Source organism: Chenopodium album, chromosome 27 (genome assembly GCF_948465745.1).
Source record: "Chenopodium album chromosome 27, dcCheAlbu1.1, whole genome shotgun sequence".
Lineage (NCBI taxonomy): Eukaryota > Viridiplantae > Streptophyta > Magnoliopsida > Caryophyllales > Amaranthaceae > Chenopodium > Chenopodium album.
This window is the reverse complement of record NC_137860.1, coordinates 11,706,308-11,721,014: the sequence shown is the minus strand read 5'-3', so window position 1 is coordinate 11,721,014 and position 14,707 is coordinate 11,706,308. Positions and strand designations below refer to the sequence as shown.

General features: G+C 38.8%; 1 protein-coding gene across 1 annotated transcript; it reads left to right on the top strand.

Moving 5' to 3' along the window:
* Positions 1-1,759: 1,759 nt before the first annotated feature.
* LOC145619686 (uncharacterized) lies at positions 1,760-3,034 on the top strand. Its single transcript, XM_081674388.1, has one exon. The coding sequence runs from the start codon at positions 1,760-1,762 to the stop codon at positions 3,032-3,034; it is 1,275 nt and encodes a 424-aa protein (XP_081530514.1).
* Positions 3,035-14,707: the final 11,673 nt, after the last annotated feature.

Here is a 14,707-nt window from a genome sequence, read left to right as displayed (position 1 = left end):
TTTTTGCGTTTTAAAAATCTTTCTTTTCGTACCCTATTCATGAAAAACGTCCAATCCAGTTTAGTTTGGTCCATGATATGGGTCCAATAATTGTGTAGTTGGATATGGTTTGACAAGAGCTTTCCAACGATATATTATAAGCCCAATTCCGAGTTAAAATATGGAAGTTATGACCAAAATACTAAATTGGGCCTAAATTGAGATTTATGTACGGCTCAATGATCATGTGGAGGGTCCATTAATTTTAATTGCATTCCTTAAATCAATAGGATTTGTCTTAATCTTCTAGAATTAACTAAAAGGTTATTTTAAGTTATAAAGGGATATGAATATTGGTTTTTTCACCAAATGACCTTGAACTTTTCAAAAATTCACCAGATACCCTCTAGTTTTTCAAAATTCATCAAATACCACTGACGTTTGTTAATATTCACACTTTGACCTCAAAATACCTCTGACGTTAAAGTTCCGTTAGCAATAAAATTTAATTCACCAAATGCCTTAACTTTGTTAAATAATTACACAGTACCCTTATTTTTGGAAGTACAATGTCAGTTTGAAATTTAAGAAAACTAGCCGTTAGTTTTAATTCTCACCCTTTATTTGCATAAATATTCAATACATAGATTCCTTTTATTTGCTTAACCACAAATTTGTAACACTATGAGTTATCAATCCAAGCCCATGTGCCATTTTTCACCTAACTTGTACTGTAATAAAGTAAACTTTGCTCAATGGAAATTTAAAAAGATGGCCGAAATTACTAAATGCTAAATAAATAAAAGCATGTGAAATCAAATAAAACAGGGGCTATTAAAAAAAAAAAAAACAGGGAATATGTTATTGGATGCTAAACGAAGCATGGAAACTAATACTCCCTCCGCCAACAGTTACCTGCAACAACTGTACTTTTTACGGACTCCTAGGAAACTTTTAGGGAGGTTTAATTACATTTGTGTTGGATTAATTAAGTGTAGTATTGGAGGGAAAGAAGAGAGAGAAAAAAGAAGCACATGGGTGGGAAAGTGCAAGTGGGTACTTTTTTAGTGGGAAAAAGGAGAGAGAAAGTGGTCCTCTCTTTTTTTGGGTGGAAATCAGATTCCCAAAAGTAGAGGGAATTTGGTTTTCCCTCTAATATTTTGGTGTAAAAATTTCAAAATTTTAGTTTTCCACCCAAATTTTTAAAAATTTCAAAATTTGACAACTTTTGCCAAATTTCAGTCACATAATCATCAACATTTCAGCAATTCAAGTGCCATATAAAAGGGCACCATTCCAAGAGTTAGACCATTAATTACACAACCAAAGCCTCATGGCTTAGCAAATTAAGGATTCATGTTTCTTCAAAAATAACCCCCTTTAAATCCTAACATAATCTGTCCAAAATATACACTGCCTAAACTACAATTAGTCCTAAACTATGGGCAGCATTAGGGTTCCGCTTCTTTGAGGTCTTCTCCAAAAAACTTCAACCAGCAAAAAACTTCATCACCTTCATCATCAATCTGCAAAAAAAATTGAAGAGGGGACCACACACATGGAAGAATATTTTGATAGGAATTTTTTGATATTCAACAACTACTCAATGAGGGACCATATGAGTATTTCAGTGGTGAGTCAAGCATGGATGAAGGAGACAGTGACCAAGAAGTAGTTAACAATGCTCAGGAAAACATGACACCAGCCCAGGAAACAAGCAGAAAACAACTTACTGTCCAAACAAAAAGGCAAATGGTTGATGAATTTTTACTGAACATGCATGGGGGGGAACTCAGAAGGGGATTTGTGTCACATTGCAAGAAAATATGGAGTACACAGAAGCACAAGTCTAAGGGTTTGGAAATTTGTACAACAAAGCATTGCTCAAGGGAATGTCATTGATGTCAGAAGTAGAAAGTTGGGCAAAACTGGTCCTAAACCAAAGGAAATATCAGATGAGTACTTGCAGTCTGTCCCTTTGTACAAAAGGACAACAGAGAGAAGCTATGCAGCAGCTCTAAAAATATCTCATGGATTTCTCCACAAACTGAAGAAAAAGGGCAGATTAAGAACACATACTGCAGCAAACCATCCATCTCTCACATCAAACCACAAAATTGCAAGGATGAAGTGGGCACTAGCACACATTCACCCAATTCCACCAGTAGGAAATCCTACTTTTGTTGACATGCAACAGGACATACACATTGATGAAATATGGTTCTACATGAACCCAGAAACAAGGAGGTTCTATCTCTTACCTATGGAAGAAAACCCCTACAGATGTCAGCAGTCAAAGAGGTACAAAATCAAAGCAATGTTCATGGGGGTAATTGGAAAACCATTGTATGACAGCAATGGGAACATGCTACATGATGGGAAGTTTGGTATTTTTCCCTTCATTTATGAACAGAGGGCCAAGATAAGAAGCAAGAACAGAGATGCAGGAGTTATGGAAACTAAGGCCACAGAGAGTGTGAACAAGGAAGAGATCAGGAAGATGCTCCTACACAATGTCATACCAGCAATCAAGAGACAATGGCACCCAAGTCTGCCTAAAGACATAAACATACAATGGGACAATGCAAGGCCACATCAGATTCCTATGGATGAGGAATTCACAGCAGCATGCACTACAGATGGGTTCAATATTCAAATGATCTATCAGCCACCACAGTCACCTGACCTAAATGTGCTTGATTTGGGACTCTTTAAGGTCATACAGTCAATACAATACCAATCATTTCCCACCAAAATTGAGGAGTTAATTGAAAAAGTCTATGAGGCTTATGAATGGTTTGATCCCATTCTCAACAAGTACACATGGATAACATTGCAAGGTGTCATGCAGATGATTCTAGAAAAGGAAGGGGGCAACAATTTCAATCCACCTCATATGGGTAAAAGGAGGTTAGACAGCATGGGATTGCTTCCTGAACAGTTGGAATGTGATAGGGGACTTATTCAACAATCAGTTGAGTACCTCAACACACTTTTTATTGAAGTCAACAACAACAATCAAGACAATACTCAGCTTGAAGTGGATGCAGATTAGGGGCAGGGCATAGAAGACCATTCAAACACAACATGACTTCCACACATAACCAAACATGTGCTCAAAACATGGTTTTTGAAAACTTAAGCAAGTTTATTTTTCTTTTTGCTGAAAATGGTTTGGTTATCTGTATTTTGTTAAATATCCTGTTACATTTTAAGGGAGTATGTAATGAATGGGTAAGGACTCAATCTTTTGGTGTTGTAAAATGAAATCATGATATGAATGAAAATTGGATTGGCATAGGTTGTGTAAATTCCATCAGTTAGGTTTCCTTTTTTTTCAATGGAATTATGTGAGGGGGATACCTCTACAACAAATGTGAAACACACTTGTTGGAGCAATGCCCCCTCACAATTCCAAATCAAAGTGAGTCCCTTCATCATTTGGAATTGTCATTTGAACACATGTATCATAGAGGGACTCATACATGTAGTCTACATCAGAAGGGGACTCAGATTCATAGGGTAAGGGACAGACTTTCAAGAACAGCATGCATCAAAAACCTTAAGGGACAGGATAGGCACCAACACAGGCTTCATCATGCATCAAAATGACAATCCCATAGCAATAAGTACAGTCTTACAACTACCAGCAACCACACACATAACAAAATCCATGAATCAGTCCAAAATAGAACAAGCCCACATCATAATCAGATTCTCCAAAATTACAGTACAACTACCATAGTGAATCCAGCAACCCAACACACCATCAGCACACAACAACCAACATCTCACCAACACCAAGGGACTCAAATCCAACATAAATACAAATCCATATGAACAGATGCATGAAGCAACAACAACAGAGTCAATCCAACACATCCTCAAACACAAACACAACACAAAACAACACCAAGGGACTCAACATGCTTAACAAACATTTTCAAAAGCAACCAGAAAATGCAAGAACAATGAAAACCATAATTAGGGTTAAGAAATAGTTACGCTGCGCAGATCAGTTATTGGGAGGGAAATCATTAGGGTACTTGTCCCTAAGGAAGGCCAAATAAGCAGGATCCCAGTCACTGTAGTCCATGGTGAAGATAGATCTGACCCGTTTCTTGCCCACACAGTTGGAGGAAGAAGCTGTTGACTTCAGGGACTCCGGTAAGACCCTTCCTCCAGAAACAGGAGAGTCTGAAAGCACCACAACCTCAACTGGTGGAGGCTCAACATGAATCTCCACACAGTCAGAGTCCTCGGCTGACTTCTCAACCACAGCTACAGCGGAGGAAGCTTCACCAACCACCTCCTCAACAGTCCGGGGACCCTTCTCCCCTCCAGATCCACCACGTAGGGCTAGATCCTCCCCCTCCTCCTCCGTTGAAGGCTCCTTTTCCTGCTCCTCTTCGTCATTGGACACATACTCTCGGAGTTTTGCTCCGATCTTGCCTCTTCTGTATCTCCGAAAGTAGGAAGTGCAGCGGCGAACAGGTTTTAGGTTTCCAGATCCGGGTTGAAGCTTGTAGAGGGTAGATCCTTCAGATCTACGAGGCGGGGTGTTGTTTGCTGGGGACTGGTTTGGATCTTGATCCATTTCAGAAGAGAAAGCAAAGAAATTGAGGAGTTAGGTTTCGCAGGAAAGAGAGAGGGGGAGATTTCAGGAGAGAGAGTGTGAAAATGAAAGAGAAGTGAGGGGTTTTGTTCAAATTCTGGAGATTTCTCCAGAATTGATGAAGGAGGCATCGTAATCGAGAGAAATTCAATGAAGAACATTGAATGAGGTAGTTGGGAGATGAAAGGTTGTTGATGTGAGAGAGTGTGAGGGTGTTAATTTTTGGTGGGAACAATTAGAGTGTTGTAGATCATTAGGTGTTAATTGTGTGTAATTAAATAGAGTTAAATATGATCAAAATAAAAAATTAAGGGTACATATGTCTTTTACCACTTAATTTATTACTAAATGAGGAAATAAAATTTTTTGTTGCACATAATAGAAGCACCCATATATGGCAAATGTTGCAGATAATTGTGGGCGGAGGGAGTATATATTTTAAAATAAGATCAGTAACATCACTTAGATAATTGAGCTTAGTTTGATCTTAAGTAGTCAACTAGTCAACAAGCCACCTTAATTTATAAATTAATTATTAATACTACAATGTTCAAAAGCCTATTACTGCCCGCCAAAAAAGGAAGATATAGAACAAAAGTAATAAAGATGGATTATCTTCTGGAAACACTAACATATGCATCATCTACTATATAAATCCTCCTTTCTATCTTTAATGTTTTATCTCAACATTTCTCTCTTCACTCTTTAAAACAAACTCATATAAAATAATTTTATTTTTTCTCATCAACCATGAATAAATTGAGCTTGAAAATCACAAAAGCAATGTTAAATAAGTGGAGAAAGATGGAAAAAAAGATTAACCATTTCATCATCACATCATCCATTGATCATTGCTTTCCGCCATACTCTTCAAACAAGACAATCAAATACGAAAGAGTCCCGGATATTAACCTCGTCGACAACGTACCACAAGACGTACCAAAGGGTCATATGGTGGTATACGTTGGAGATAATATGAAGAGAATAGTAATAAATTTAGAGTTGCTCAAACACCCCCGTATTGTATCTTTACTCGATTTGGCACGAGACAAGCATGTTGACTCCCCCACCATGTTAAGATTGTGGATCCCTTGTGATGAGGAAGAGATCCTTGATGTTGTTCGATGCATTAGCTCATCGATAGTTCGTCGTCATCGTTGTCCCTGCCGAAGAACAATTGCTAGTCTTTTCTGCCTCTAATAATATTATGTCATCGAAAGAAGAGTGTTATATGCTGCTACATTATATTTTTTACCCTTTTTTTTCCTTTCACATATTACGGTTGTTCATAATATTGTGGACTTCAGACCAAGAGTAGTCTTTATTTTTAACTGTAGAGACACCTTTAATAGAATTACAAAGTGATTGGATGATATCTAATTTCAAATTCATAATTATTGTATGGTAATCAAACTATCAAAGTTTATTATACGTCTTATATTAGTCAATAAAGATATAGGTGGGATAGAATCAACCGGTCTTAATATTGTTTATTATTATAAAAAAAGACAACGTTAGAAAGCTTGCAAAAAATGAGAGAAAGCTTAATAACATTGATGTGATTCTATGAGTAAATTGTATGGGAGAACGAATGGCTCAGGAATCGACCGGTTCCGAGAAGATTCGTGAAGCCAGTAATTGTCATCGAATGCGCAACCCCACGCAGCGCAGCTATTTCAACTAATCTTTCTCGAAACGAAGCGTACTTCCCTCGAGAATAACACTCCCTAAAAAAAATACCCGCTCCGATAGTTTACGAAAAAAATGACAAAGGAACTCGGCAAAATGACCCAGTAACTTCGGCTGGAAAACAAAGCGAAAAAGGAAGTAAAGCGAGTGCCCCGACTCGGCCACAAGAAAACAAGCAGAGCGCTTTAGTTTTAGAATGTGTCGTTCATCCTGGCTTGTTCCAAGTAAGCAAGATAGCACCAACCGATCTGGACTTTCGAACCACTTTCCAAAAGCATAGCTTTAGCTTAAGAAAAGAAAATCATCTTCTTGGCTTGCCTAAAAAGTGGGACTCTTCGATCATCTACTGATCAACCTAGTTTTGTAAGCTCGAATGACCACACCACCTGGCCGAGGTAAAAACCCTTAGAAAAAGCTCTAGATTTGTCATAAAAAAAGAGGAATTTTTTCCGGTTCGACCATCAATTCCATTTCTAGATACCACGACCAATCCTCGATCAAACTTGCGTTCTCCAGGCGCCTGATCTCACATTGCGAGGAAAGAGACGTGGAGCTTTTACAATTGAAGCTACTGTCGTGTTGTTCTTCCCTTGAAAAGAGAAAGCGAGGACTTTTTTTTTTAGCTGCTGGCCCCAAAAGGAAAAAAAGATAGCAAAAGCTACCCAACCTAATTGGGGTTTGCTAGGGTCGACAAGGATCTCCTTTATCCGGTTCAATGAAAATAAGAAGGTTTTATCCATGAACTCTGCGATACCAGATTGGGAATCGATTGATGTTATTTTTATAGATGAGCCGGATCTAAATCAAGCAGGTTTTACATGAATAAGATTTGGCCCAGCGGGACAATCTCTTACGAAGAGATTGGACAGCAGGTAAAAAGCTGTCTATCCCGAGCAGATAAGCCCATCCAATTTTGCTGATTCAACTTACTCTTCTCAGGAAGCTCCTAATCTCAATGGCATGCGCAAAAACGAAGAAAATCAATGAAATTCGTGAGATTTTTCCAACGGCGGAAAGCAGACAAAAAGAAGCTTCCGTTGGATCAGAGTCGAAGCTTCGGGGTTCTCCGGCCAAGACTTAGGTTTTATGACTACCATTCGGCTTACTTTTCTTTTTTGAAAAAAAAGGTAGCAGGACCGACTTCCCGGAGAGCCCTGGGATTGGATTTGATTCAGATATATATACGTATATATATATATGTATATATATATATATATATTTATATAAATATATATATATCATTTCCACGCACTTTCTCTCTTCTTAACCAATTTCTCTCTCCTCCATTGCAATGAGCTTTCTATATCAAATTGGGGATAATTTCCTGAAAAATCGTCTAGATCTTGCTGAAATTGCTTCAAAATCGTCAAGATTTTGTTGGAAATTCAATTTTTCTTTTTTAATGTGGTTAATTAAGGTCAAATTTCTTCAACGACTCTAAATTTTGAGCGGCTTTTGAGGTAAGTTTTTTTTTTTCCTTCTATTTCTTAAATCAACAAGCTTCATCAATTTCATAGAGAAAATCAAATTTTTTAGGAAGACAAGACAAAAAAAAAGAAAAAAACAAGAAGAAAAGACAGAAAACAGAAAAAAGGTAAAGAGCAGAAAGAGCTTACCAGACTCATGTGTACGGCACAAACGCATGGCAGAAAGCTGCTCATTGCCCACGATGTAAATAGAGTTGGGCAGCTAGACCTTGGGAAACTTGGAGTCGCCTGTCCTCGCTCCCTGCAGAGCCTCAAAAGCTTCTGTCTCACGAGCAGGTTCAGAGGGAGAAACTGTGACCCCAGCCATGTTGGTGCGAATCTCTGTGAAGTTGCGCGAAGTAGCAAAATTGGAAGGCACCCTCACCCAGAAGAATTTGTCAGTCCAGTCCCTGAAACGCCCAAGTTTTGGGTAGGACAAGACTCTACTCTCTTTGGGAGCAACATAGCACCACCCGGACTTAGTCCCAGAGGCTGATCTTTTCAGGCTCATGAGAGACTTGAACCAATGCAGAAACTCAGGGTACCTTCGAAATCTCAAAAACTACAGTAGACAAATCAGGGTATGAAGGGAGGCAAGATGCACCAAAGATATGCAGATGTTAAGAACGCAACAGCTTCTCTAAGGTAGGGTCCAAGGGGAACCTCAAGCCCAAGTCTAGCTGCGAGGCAAACACAACAATATGACCTGCAGGAGAGGCTGATAAATTTGCACTGTTAGAAGGCAGAACCAGCTCGTAGCCCTCCCCGAAACCGTAAAACTTCTGCCCAATAGCAGCCAGGTCCAGTCTCTCAGCGTCTCTACGCTAGCTGGAATCCAACACACAGTTCTTAGGCCCATAACACTTGTCATCAAGGAAGAATTCAGTCTTGCCCTCCTCTACGGGCTCAACAACATAAGTGGGCTGACAGTCGAAGTATGAGCGGTCACCAGGAGACTCAACCATTCTACTTGATTGAACTGCTGGGGAAGGAGAAGGTGATGGAGTCCTAGTATTCCCACTGCGCACTACATAATGATCAAACCGATGCATGTCACCCATGTCATCAAGCCAAGCAAAACTGTTTAAAGGCTGAACATGGGGAATGGGGCTAAGAAAAGACACATTAGGGGGATTGGCCTTAACAGCATCAACCAACACTTTATGGTGCATTGCGCGCAACCTCAGGCGAGTAAGATGGGATAAGGGAATCCCATCCAGCGTAAGCACTCACTCACAGTAAGGATCAAAGAAATCAGGACGGGGTCTACGCTAGAAAGAGCGAAAAGCACTACCCTCAGCGGGACGACTACTGCCTGACCCAGACGCAGCAGCAGGAGTCGGAGCAGCACCCATCCCGCTCGCAGCGGGGGGAAGCTCAGGAGGCATAACAGTTTGTAAAGGAGTAGGAGAAATAGAAGAAGTGTGTGCAGGGCGCTCACCTGAAAGAGAAGATCGGGAAGAAGAGGAATCCGATCTTGTGGCCGTTTGAGGCTCACTCATATTCTGACTATCAGAGGCGTCAGACATTATGAAATCTACAAAGGAATTCAAGCCTGGAAAGGAAGGAAAAAGCAATGGGGCACGAGAAAATCAAAGAATCAGTTTAGAAACAATGATGGAAAGAAAACAAAGCCAAGAATGCAAATACAACAACAAAAGAGAAGAAATGGGAATAGCGACAATTGGGAAGAATCGAAAGGCACAATCTTGCGAGGAAAAAGTAAAAAGAAGCAAAATTGGGAAAATACAAACAACAAAAGGTACAAAGTAAGTACCCTTAAGGAAAAAAGTTGCAGAAGCAACAGAGTACAATAACAATGGCGGAGATAAAAGCCTAAGCAAGACAAAAGTTCGAATCTGCAATTAAGAAGAACAAAGAAGGAGAAAGCTAACAAAACGACAAGAATTGAAGGAGAAAACGCAAGTAAAGCGAAAATTAGGACAAAAATAAAGACGAAGAAGCAAGAACTTACCACAACAATGGAGGATCAGAGACGCTTATCAGAGGAAGAGCAAAGAGCGAAAATTTCAAAATGCCAAAGTAACGACGAGGGAAGATGAAAAATTGGAGGCGTAAAAGAAATGAGTGAAAGAAGGGGACAATGAAATTAATATGGAGTAAATGGGCAGTTAGACACAAGGCATAGCCAAACCGCCATGTCACTTCAGTAAAATCAAACTGACAGCCCGGATTGCCAACACGTGTCCCACTCATGCAAATGCGATTCCCGCCTCAACAAAAAAAAATAAAGAAATAATAATAATAATAATATTTTTTAGAAGAGAGCACTTCAGCGGGAGTGATCGAAAATCCTCTCTGCAAGCTCGTCATTTCTTAGACTTCAGTGGGAGTGATCGAAAATCCTCTCTGCAAGCTCGTCATTTCTCAGACTTCAGCGGGAGTGATCGAAAACCTCTCTGCAAGCTCGTCATTTCTCAGACTTCAGCGGGAGTGATCGAAAACCTCTCTGCAAGCTCATCATTTCTCAGACTTCAGCGGGAGTGATCGAAAATCCTCTCTACAAGCTCGTCATTTCTCAGACTTCAGCGGGAGTAATTGAAATTCCTCTCTGTTAGCTCGTCACTTCTTAAGTCTGGAACTAATGTCACCATACAAGCAATAGGGCAACGGACTCAGCAATAGCATTACCTGACCTCCCAAGTCTCCAGGGCGCCTCAACACCCTAGAGACTTGAGGGGCTATGAGTGTGCAGTTTATTTCAGTCAGACGGCCCGTTGAGTCAGGGCCGATAAGGCTACACGCTTAGAACATTTGGCATGAAAGAACCTCACGCCATCTCTTAAGGGGCTAGTTGTAGGGGGTAGCTCATGCTGAGCTATTCCTTCCAGCTGGGCTCAGTTGAGAAGACCGTTCTTACAGGAAAAGAGTCGGCATGAGTGACCTCATACCACCTCTTGAGGGGCTAGTTATATAGGATAGCTCCCGCTGAACTAGCGCCCAGCCCCCAGGGTGCGCACTCACCGCCGAATAAGCAACTAAAGGAGGGCTCATCAGCCCGGAAGAGTCAGCCCGCAGGGCTGACCAGGCTAAACTCTCCACGAAGGAGATATTACGCCTTTAAATAGAGGGTAAAGTACAACGGAAAAGAGGTTAGACACTTAAGTTATTATTATTTCTACATCTCTCTAAGTACACTTTCTCTCTCTAAACACTCATTGACTTAAGCTTAAGAGGGGGGTTCCTCGAGCCACCCCCGAGGGCAGTTTACGTGTTCTGCCTTGTGTAGGTAGTTGACGGGACCCTGCTTACCCAGCAGAACCCTTGGATCCATACCTGGATTACTTAGCATTTCTTGGAAAACTCTGTAACGTCCTTTCTCATGCTGGGCTTGTAGTACCCCATTCTGAGTGCTCTGCTGGCTAGATTTCTCCCTCTTAAATGGTTTCCACATTCACCACTGTGTAGGGACTGTACAACCTGTTGTGCTTCTTCTTTTTCTAAGTATCGTAAGAAGGGAATCGCTCTTTGTCTTCTTCTCTAGTGAGGACTGCGCTTATCGTCCCTTCAAATACTACGAGGTACAATTGGAGTGGTTCCCCTTCTCCAGGTTTAGAGAGTATCAACGGGTTGGCTAAATATTCTTTTAACTTCTGAAATGCTTCGTCGTGCTCTTGTTCCCATTTGAATTCCTTGTTTTTCTTCAAGACTTCATTGAAGGCTTTGTTCTTGTCGGAAGACTTTGAGATGAACTTGTTCAGTGCTGCAATTTTTCCTGTTAAGCTTTGTACGTCCTTCTTTGACTTCGCCCTTCTAGATCTAGGATGGCTTTGACTTGGTCTAGGCTGGCTTCTATTCCTCTTTGTGTTACCATGTATCCTAGGAATTTCCCTGACTGAACTCCGAATGTGCATTTCGTAGGATTTAGCAATTTTTACTAGTGGTGGCGATTTTAAGATCGTATACAAGGTACGTTCGCGTACTTAGCATATTTTTATGATGTAGAACCATGCTAGGTTTGGTTTCAATTAATTACAAGTAATATCATGCTAAGGTTTATGTATGGAATTGTGAATCATTGGTGTTGGTAATTGAATTGTGAAGCATGAATTATTTGTGATGGTTTATGGATTGGAAAGTTATATTTTTGGCATGATTATATGGACTACACTTTTATTTATGGCACATTAGAATGCATGATTAATTAAACTAATTGTTTAATTTGGTTGGGAATATTGAAAAGAAATTTTATTATGGTTTATATAATATTTATTGATGCTTTAAGCATGAGGAAGGAGCTAAATAAGTGTCTATGTACACGAGGAATAAATGGTATGTTGGTGCCTTTGTGCACTTAAGGTGTTTCTAACACCGAGGGATAGGATTTTTGGCGCTTTATGCGTTTAAGATGTCTTTAACACTGAGGTAGAATTAAAAAGGGTTCAACATTAAATATTATGTGGTCACTAAATATTCAAGAATTAAATGGCATGTCTGATTGATTGAATAATTATCGTTGATTGATTTATTATGCTTTGAGAGTCATCACCAAGTCTAATAATATGTAAATAACGTAAAGTGAAAGAGATTACGCACCAAAACTCTTGGAACGTATATACCTTGAGTATGAACATATGGGGGGAGTTATGTGACTTTTCATTTGATCACAACTTCTGACGGAGTACAGGACGCTGTACATTCCTTATTATTATTATTATTATTATTATTATTATTATTATTATTATTATTATTATTATTATTATTATTATTATTATTATTATTATTATTATTATTATTATTATTATTATGCGCTGGAATTCCGCCACCTATGTGTGGTTTTGTCGCTGGCACAGTTAGCTCCCGTGTCAGTTAACCTCAATTCATTGGGGGAGGTAGAGTTGGAAACCCGTTCGATGCGTAATCAACGCTTAATGAATTATTTAGTGTCTAGTTAAAGTGTCTAGTTGATTGTTGTGAGTGCTTGTAACAGGTGCTTTGAGGTAAGTGTGTGTGTTGATAGGTGAAAGCATGTTAGTGTGTCTAATTACGCTTATGTACTCGGCTTTGCTGATTGTGTGTGTTTGTGTGTTTGGCCACGTCTTTTATCTTGGCCCTATGATGACCCATTTTTAATGGAGTGTAGTGGGGACAAGTAGAGATACACTTTTGCAGGTATTGAAGCATATTCATGGCTGGGCATGACTGAAGAGAGAATAATGCTAGTTTCCATTAGATTACGATGTGTTTTATGCGTTCTTTATTGATGATATTTATTTTGTGGACTAACGCAAAGGTTTGGTTTGGAACGGTTTTGAATAAGGGCCTTCAGTGGTTCCAAGTTGTAGTTGACTTTATTTGACTTTGTTTGTTGATTTTAAACTTTACTTTCGTTTAGTTGACTTTTGAGTTGACTTGTTTTAATGGTTTTAATTATTAAGTCTTCCGCTATATATCTTTGATCGTTGTCTTAGCCGCTTTCACGGTGGCGGTAATGTCTTAGATATTCCTAAAACGTATTTTAAAAGGGTAAAGTGAGTATTTAAAGAAAGTGAATTTCTAGGGTGTTACAGTTGTATTCCTTGACTTCTTTAGGGTCCCCTTTGATTTCCTGAATATTCCATCTGGTAGGGAATTTAATGACTTGATGGTATGTGGAAGGGATGGCCTTCATCTCATGTATCCATGGTCTGCCTAGAATCATATTATACGATGACAGAGTGTCGATCACTAGGAACTTAAATTGTAAGCTGACCCCTTTTGCATAAGTGGCTAATGTGATCTCTCCACTTGTCTTCTTGGCTTCCCCACTGAATCCTATTAGCATTGTTGATTTGCTGATGATGTTCTTCTGATCGATGTTCATATGTTTTAAGGTATCAAGCATAATGATGTTTGCAGAGCTTCCATTGTCAACAAGGATTCGCTTGATCATACAATTTCCAACTGGGAGAGAAATTACTAGGCCGTCATGAATACCATTTATTATTCTTCCAATATTGTGAATATTTGAAGTGTAGATAGAGATTTTTAGATGAATGTTTCTAAAAGGTTGTACACATCTTCCTACCTTAATTATATCTTCCTTGGTTCGGTAGTATAGTTAAGTTCACCATGTAATCAGTAATCTATCTGTTCCTTAGACTTTTTCGTACTCAATATTCATACGATCCGATCGAGGTAGAAAATTTAACCGTTTTTATATGTTGTTCTAACAAAAAAATGACCTTCTTTGGTAAAGAGTAATTTAAAAATGTTTTAATTACCGAGCCTTATTAGAAATTTGACCATCTTAAAAAGCTAATATGGATGTTTTGTATATAGCTAATTGAAAGTGTTAATTTTCGGTGTCACGTTTTATTACTTACTAACTTTTTTATAATGCAAATTGTTTTTGCTCATTCCAAGTCTCACATACAAAAAATAAGGAATAGAAGAGTTCCTTAAAATTGAGGGTAAACCTCATAAATACTAGGACATGGGAAGATGTCAAAAAAAATTCGTGCGAGGGTTAATAAAAAAGTAAAATTTTTGTTACAATCAAAGAAAAACCATTGTTATTTAACTCCTTCAATTTGCCTTTTCTATCTTGCCAGCCACCACATTATTTCTTTGGTACCTTAATTTTAGCCAATTTCAAGTTTTGTTCTGCTTCCATTTGCTTACTGCTGCATTTCAGGCACACCAGTACCAACTGAATTTCGATCTCACATTTGTTTGAAACTTGGAAAACAAGATTTAGGTAGTTTAATCTAGACTCTTTTAACATGGATGTTGAGACAATCTTTTTGTAAAATTCAATTTTTATTGATTCCAACATAATAGGGGATATATATGTTTTTATATCCATGCCTAAAATGCAACTCCTATATATTAGCAGCATAAAATTAGGCTAGCTACCACTAAAAAAAATAACAATGCCTTTTAATCATTTTACCTCATCAAAAACACATTTTTTGGACATCTAATTTGTCTAAACCTATGGTAAAAATTGGAAAAA